The following is a 7,750-nucleotide window of genomic DNA, read 5'->3' as shown; positions in this document are numbered from 1 at the left end:
AGTGGTGGTCGCTTATGAGAGAGCTCTTGAAACAGTATTTAACTGAGAAATAAACCGGTTGTTTACGAAGTGGTCGCTTATGGGAGGTGGTCGCTTACAAGAAGTGGTGGCTATGAGAGAGTTGACTGTACTTGAATGTACTCCCGTGGGACACCATCCAATCCTATAAGTTCTAGCTATGCTTCTCTTACTCTAGTTGAATTTCATTCTCTTCATTATTCAAACAGCCAGAAAGAACCCAAGAAGCCTTATTGCTGTTATGTAAAGCTCACTTTGTGATAGAAGACTTTCACAGTTGTGTTAAATACTGCAACCAGGCCGGAGCTGATGATATAAACATGGACTCACAATCCAAAAGAAAATCAAGATTGGTTGCTGACGGATTTGCTTATAAAGGTAATACATGAAAATAAATGAGAATTTTTTTATTCAAATAATAGTTGGCGATTGATCCAAAAACTAAGGGGTAGCTTATCTAGGGCACTTTTTCCTTTACAATGATGCCAATACTACTGAAGACACGAACACAGGACATTTAGATCTACAAAATACATTTAGAATCTACCAAAAACTTATGTACACTTAAAAAAAGTGAAACATTACTTTGGAAAGAAATCACAGGAACACCATGATGTGCAGAAGCCATCACAACTGCGTTTATCTAGATGCCGTAATGATGTACCCTGCTACTAAGCAGAACGTTTCTTTCTGGCAAGTCTTTTAGCACGTATGAAGTCCTTTGTGCCTCTAGTATTTTAGTTGGCTTGTTTTGGAGAAGTAAACAAGTTAACTACATGAAATACTAGAGATGCAAACGACTCTGTACATGCTAAAAGACTTTCCAGAAAGAAATGGTCTGCTAGCAGGGTATAATAATGGGAATTTGAGTGGTCTATCCATGGCATGTCTCCCCGTGCTCTCTGTTTCCTGTCAAATTGCCACCTTGGATGTGTTTGACTTTTTGTGGAGGGTAGAAAACTGGAGAACCTGACAAAAACTCTTGGAGTAGGGATGAGAACCAACAATAAACTCTACCCACATATGACGTCAACCCTGGGAATCGAACCTGGGCCACATTGGTGGGAGGCAAGTACTCTCACCACTGCACCATCCCTGATCCCCAACAGTTAATTAATATTGTAAGCCATATTTGCTCAAATAAATTCCTTTTCCAACTCTTGAATTTGTTTATTATTACTGTTTATTTGTTTATTTTAATTTTATTTGCTAGAGAAGGAACATTTATTTTGAACATTGGCTAGTGCAAATATGTGTCATAAGGTGCATTTGAAATAATTTTGAACAAATTAATGTGAATTCAAGTTAAAAAGCAAATGCAGTGCACTAATGCAGTTCTGTACGTGTATCTTTAGTATGTTCAACGTTGAACTACTGTGTATGTAATTGCACCAGGTTTTGATAAAACCAAAGCAACAATTTGTTTCATCAGAAAATGCATTTACCTCTAAACCTGGCATGATTCTTGTTTTATTGTTTTGTTGGCCATGAACAGCATCTACATTAAATTTTAGTTCTAAAATGAAAGCCATTCCAATAAAGTTATTACCGTGTGTTTACAGCCATGGCCCTGGAGCAACTTCAGTCCGTTGGGGAGTCTGAGGTCAGCGATGATGACATCATTGCCTGCTATGAATGTGCAGGTGATATTGGTCTGTGGCTTGCAACTGACCAGATATCCACATCAAGACCCACTGCAGGGACGTCACAAGCCATGCCGCTGGGTAGGACATTAGAGATAGCTCTTCAGCGGTCTCCAGTACTGCTTATTAAAAATGGGTAAGGAGCCAACAGTTTACTGGTAATTTAGTACTAGCTGTGTGAATGGATACAGTAGGAGACTCTCTGCTGTTTTCAATGTTGACATTTTGTCTAATAATTGAACATGATTTATAGTATATAAAACTGTTTAATTGAGGCCTTAAACTGCTGTTTAAAAGTAAAAACTAAAATCCAAGCTTTCGCCGATCAACGGCGATGATGATGCCGTTGATCGGCGAAAGCTTGGATTTTAGTTTTTACTTTTAAACAGCAGTTTAAGGCCTCAATTGAACAGTTTTATATATTTTTAACCATGCTGCTGAAGGACAACATGAACAGATAGTGTATCAAACAACAAGTTGCAAACAAACGGACACCATAAACTAAAATATGTCACTCTTCATAGCCAGTGTAAAATATTGGTGTGATATGTAGAATATTTTCAGAGAACTTAGCTTTCAAAAACTGTGAAATGTACAAAGAATATATAGCTGGGTGGCAAGAAGTACATCCTTTGTAAAATCTTCAGTTGATACTTTCAATGTTCGTTTCTCAAGAACTATTTAACAATACTTGTACCATGCTCAAATACTAGTCTGCCTTTGCCAAACTCTTTCAATTTATGGAGCCATTTAAATTTATAACAATCAGTACGTATTGTCCTTTATGCTCATGAGACATGTCAACAAAGAGCCGCCTATTCTTGTTTGAAAAACACAATACTAGTTCAAAATTAAACTACAGCTGTAGATCAAATTGCCAAATTTTCAGTAGATTAATGTATGTTTTTGTACTTTTTTTTTTATAGTAAGTAGTTAATTTGTTGAACAAACTGAACATGTCATAACAAGTTACAAATTAAGTTATTGTGCACGTAGAAAAAGTGTTACAACATAGATATGAGATAATGATCCTGTCTTGCCACGCCTACATGTGTATAAAGCTATGGGGAGGGTGACATAGTCACGTCTTTTAAACTGAATAATGAGTTTGGATATAAATTCAGAAGTGTCTACTTTTTTTTGCATTGTTTTGCACACATACTGTTTTTGTACATCAGGTACACAGCATGATAATTTGCAGTTTTCCAAATTGTCATGACCTCTCTCTCAACAAAAATCTGTACTTAATTTTTTTCCTCTGTTTCCTCTACACGACCTGCTTTTTAGAAGCCTTCCAAAACTCCTAAACCTTTGCTTTAAATTATTTGTGTTTTTATATTCTGATTTGCTTGAAAAAAAAAAAGCTGGAAGCAAAGAGGAAAAAAGGAGAAAAATAACAAAAATTTATTGCAGATAAATGTTAGGAGACATTATGCAAATCAGGAAATCTGTCAAATTCTCACATTCCAGCTGCATGAAGCCTTGCATTTATCCATTGAACATTTGGCTATTGGATCCAGTTACATTTTGATTTCTTATGTATTTATTGTTGTTGTTTGTTTTGGCATACAAGGAAAGTCACTCAAGGCATCAACAGGTTCAGACATTTGCTGAGAGTTGTGGAATCAAAAGCGACTCTCGGCTTAAGGAAGGTTTGCTCATTATCATCATTTATTTCTTAAATAATTATATTATATCTGAAGCAGAATTGTTTTGTGACTCAGTTCAATTTTGTTATGGGATCAGGCCCTGGCTGAATAAAATAACCTTGAGAAAAGTGATGGTGTTATACAACCATTCCAGCGACCTGCGTTCTGTTAGATGTAATAAATAGAGGATATTACATGACCGTGTGGAGATATGAAATTTCTCTTCGAGTGTTGAAAAATATTTCACGAGTGAGCGCAGCAAACAACTGAAGTATTTTTCAACACGAGAAGAGAAAATTCATATCTCCAAGCAGCCATGTAATATTCTATTTATTATATACACTGTAAACACCAATGAAATATCAAATCGATTGCAAAAGGGGCGATTTATCAAGTAACCATAGCAGCGGTGATCTTTTCACGTGTGAAGATAACATGTTATTTTCATGTGTGAAGATATCATGTTTTTGCACGAAAGGGCAATGCTCACCTGGTATTTCACTGGTGTTTATATAATAATAACCTTTATTTACCCTGATGGAGGCAGGGTGTTGTAGTGGTTAGGGCGCTGATCTGTCAATCAGGGCCCAGTTGTTCAAAGCCCGATTGAGCTAATCCTGGGTTAACATGAACTTTGATTCAAGTTTAATTGCTAATCATTGAAGGCTCTTGAAAAAAGATTTTTGCTCCTCGGTTTTTACTTGTACCGCTAGTTTAAAAAGTAGCTTTTAAAAAGATTTTTAATATGCGAGATGAAAACCTAGGTTAAATTTTAATCATGGATTCGCATTAATCTGCTTTTGAGCAACAGGGCCCTGATGGTTGGAACATTGGAGGATTGGTGGTGTGAGAATAGTTTGGTCTCTTCGTTGCCTTGTTGTCTCCTCAGAAGAAACTTTGCTCCACATTGTCTCTCTGCACCCAAGTGTATAAATAGGTAACAGTGACACACTGCTGGGGGTAACCCTGTGATGGACTAGCATCCCGTCCAGGGGGGAGTAGCAATACTCCCAGTCGCTTCATGCTGTGCGTCCTGTGGTGGACTAACATCCAATTGGGGGAGGGGCAATACTCCTGGTTGCTTCATGAATAAAAGATGATTGATAATCCTCTGTTTAAATTCATTTGAATGGTGTTCTGCAACACTATTATAAGTGAATATTGGCAGGAATTGTTTTCCACCCAAAAAGCCTTCAAAATTATGACTGACAAAAGAACTTTGCCACCTTGTTAAAGAAACTACATAAGCTTATAAACTTAGGCTTCCTCAAGTTGAAGGATGGATGTAATGGGTGACATTAAGTTATACAAAATTAACAGTAATGTTTGCTTTTTCTTTGCTGCTGTAAATCTAACCAGGGATTGGCTAAGCAGCTGGCACAGGTTCTTTTGCGTGGTGTTTGTGAGCAGAGTTACGAGAAACCTTTACACATTCTACTCAGCTCACCAATGATCAGTTCAACATCATCACTGCGATCTGCATCCAAGACGTCAACAGAGTCAAAGGCTACCATTAATGTTATAACCTGCAAGAATGCAGCGTTTCCTCTAAAACCACAAATGTACACTGGAGACAGGTATTAACATAATAGCAATATTTTAAACGGTTATTCTCCTATCTAATTTTGTTTTATTTCTCCTAGTGTGAATTTGAGTCCTGTAATTCTATTTGTCTTGATAAGTGACTGCACTAGCAAATATTGTTTGCTAACTGTTGATTATTATTATTATTATTATATATATTTTTTTTTTTTGGGGGGGGGGGGGGGGGGCAAACAGCTAGATATATGGGCAGAGAGAAAAAGAACCCTCATACCCTCTCCCCCACCTTTAGCCCGCCACCTCCCTCCCCCCTCCCCACACACACACGCACTAGACCAGAAATACTAAGGCCTTAATCTCCACAGTAATCTCGATAAATTTTCAAATTGTGGACGTGCCCCCCAAAAAAAGCCTGATCTGAATTTGTACACGTAGCTCTCTTGCTAAGAAGTTGTACACGTGTAAATGAGTAAGAATAGCAAAGATCAACAATTTTTCTAATACGGTCCACTCTCGCCTTACGGACACCCCGATAATACGGACAGCAGCTAAATCCCCGGCAAAAATAAATTACAGTGGAACCTCTCCTTACGGACAATTCTCTATTACGGACAGGTCACTTCGTCCCTGAGAGACCGAAATCCATATTAAGCCTACCTCTCTAAAACGGACACCTCTATAATGCAGACACTTATCCCTACCCCCTTGGTGTCCGTAATAAAGAGGTTCGACTGTACTAATGTTTGATTTAAATAAATATCTGCCGTTACGGACTCTCGCCTTTATTGCGGACACCCTCGGGACCACGAGTTAGTGGAGAGAGAGTTCGCAGCTCAATAACGAGAGTCCGTAATAGCAGGAATATATTTCAGTCAAACGTCTGTAATTTATTTTTGTCGGGGATGTAGCTGCTGTCCGTGTTATCGGAATGTCCGTAATAGTTAGGTGTCCGTAAGGCGAGAGTTCACTGTACCTGCTTTAAACTCTAGCAGATATGTTCCAATCACAGTTAAGAAAAGCCGCTCCCAAGTTAAGACGTTTCATTTCCATGCTTTGCTGTTGCTGATAATATTCTTTTCTTTATTTTAGTTTGTTTTTTCCTCAAAATGAAACGGAAGAAATCTTGATTCTTTTGCTCTTGGAGGAGGCTATGGTATGTTTTTTGTTAAATTTGTCAAACTTTTTTCAATGGTTTGTTTTACCCATCCCGTCCATGTAAAAATGACGGGGGGTTGAAAGTTCGTCTGGAAGAATAATCCCTCTTTTGTCCGTGTTTTTGTTATACTAGACAAAATACAACACGCAAAACGCACTACACATGTTTGCCCACATTGAACAAAATTGAAGGAAATGTGATAATCACAAAGTAGTTTAGAGGATGTTAATTCATTTTCGTGGTGTTGCTGTTGTAGCTGAATGTCGCCAGTACGAGACATGGTCGTAGATATCAAAACTTCACTTGTCCCAAGGCTGTTAATCTTTTTTAGATCCACCTTATGCGGAGACACTACGAATAAGAACTTGTTCAGTACGATATCCCAGTCAACTCATAAATTGTATAGTCTTTTTCCATCTAGACACGAACCGAAGTACAAGCTTGGACAATGCCCCTTTTACTGCGGTTTGAGCAGTCGTTCATTCTAGCAATGTGCTCCAGTGTAAATGCGTAATTCATTTTATGGCCTTTATGTAAAATTTGTTTTTAGTCTTTTGTATAGTTTTCCTTGTATTTTGTTAGCGTTAATTTAATCTTTACCTCCCTAATCTATATTTAATATTATCCAAATAGTGGAAGAAATTTAAATTGTACGTTGTAAGTTCTGTAATTCAGCCAATTGACTGCGAGGTAATTTTGGAGATAAATCCTTGTTTAGAAAACTCATTTATATTCTGACAGGTTTCTAAAGATGCTGAGCTAAGTCAAGCTCCCGAGAAGACACCTGCACGGCGACAAACCGTGGCAGACTCTGAGAGTGTGTATGACTTGTTGACAGTGGCATTGGTCCGCAGAACACAGTATGGAATGTTAGCTGAGGTGGGTACTGGTCATTACAGTGCTCTTTTACATAAAGCATTTACTGTAGCTTCACTACTCGCATGTCCCTGACCGTTCAGTCTGGTTATTTAAGGTCAAGTTCCAAAAAAATGGAAGTCATTGATCAGGATTTGGAACATTTTTCAGTGTTTATAGACTGTACCGTGGAGAGTTGCTTTTTATAATCATGAGAATAGTTTTTGTTGAAGCCATCTTAATTGGATATGAATGGTGAAATCATAATTTATTCAGAAAGAGTTAAGGTTAAGGTACTAAGGTGAACCCATAAATTTCCAGCTGAGCGTTAGCCCTAGTAAAACCACACGAGGCAAAGAAAAAATTCCATGCTGTCAGGATGTAAGGCCTCGTAAGTAAATGTGTTTTAGTTTCTCTCACAAAATCATACATCTGTTTCATATTTTCTAGTGTTTAGATCGAGGAATGAAAGTTGCATTTGAAGAATTTCACCTGTGGTTCCAGTTCGCTCTTTCTCTTATAAGTGCTGGCAAAGTAAGGAATTTGTTGTGACTTTATTTTACTTTAGTTTATGTTGTTTAAATGTTATTATTTTATGTATAACTACTCACTTTAATTCAACTCTTATCAGTTGAAGGCTGACAGCATAACCATCTCATCTCGAATTTTTAAGTCAATTTTTCGTTTTGCTCAAAAGTGCTGCATTTTTGCATGTGGCGTTCAATTTAATCAAAGAACATCGCTCTGTGTTTCTTTTTCTTTTTTTACTGACAATTGTCTGTACTGATTAGTTACATGTTTGGTCTTAGGTTATACGGAGGGGCCTAATGCCTTTCTTTCTTTCTTTCTTTCTTTCTTTCTTTCTTTCTTTCTTTCTTTCTTTCTTT

General features: G+C 37.4%; 1 protein-coding gene across 1 annotated transcript in view; it reads left to right on the top strand.

The window, feature by feature from the left end:
- The first annotated feature begins 211 nt into the window (after positions 1-211).
- The window catches only part of LOC146448364 (tetratricopeptide repeat protein 7B-like), a 27,139-nt gene continuing 19,600 nt past the window's right edge, over positions 212-7,750 (top strand). Inside the window, exons 1-7 of the mRNA XM_085102661.1 lie at positions 212-396; positions 1,581-1,797; positions 3,235-3,313; positions 4,670-4,887; positions 5,942-6,005; positions 6,750-6,887; positions 7,314-7,397. Of these exons, the coding sequence (XP_084958787.1) occupies positions 339-396; positions 1,581-1,797; positions 3,235-3,313; positions 4,670-4,887; positions 5,942-6,005; positions 6,750-6,887; positions 7,314-7,397 (858 nt within the window). The 5' untranslated portion in view covers positions 212-338. The remainder of the gene's footprint in view (positions 397-1,580; positions 1,798-3,234; positions 3,314-4,669; positions 4,888-5,941; positions 6,006-6,749; positions 6,888-7,313; positions 7,398-7,750) is intronic.

Source organism: Pavona decussata, unplaced genomic scaffold (assembly GCF_977016875.1).
Source record: "Pavona decussata unplaced genomic scaffold, jaPavDecu1.1 SCAFFOLD_978, whole genome shotgun sequence".
Classification (NCBI taxonomy): domain Eukaryota; kingdom Metazoa; phylum Cnidaria; class Anthozoa; order Scleractinia; family Agariciidae; genus Pavona; species Pavona decussata.
Note: the sequence above shows the minus strand (reverse complement) of the source record. Positions and strands in the feature narration are given on the sequence as shown.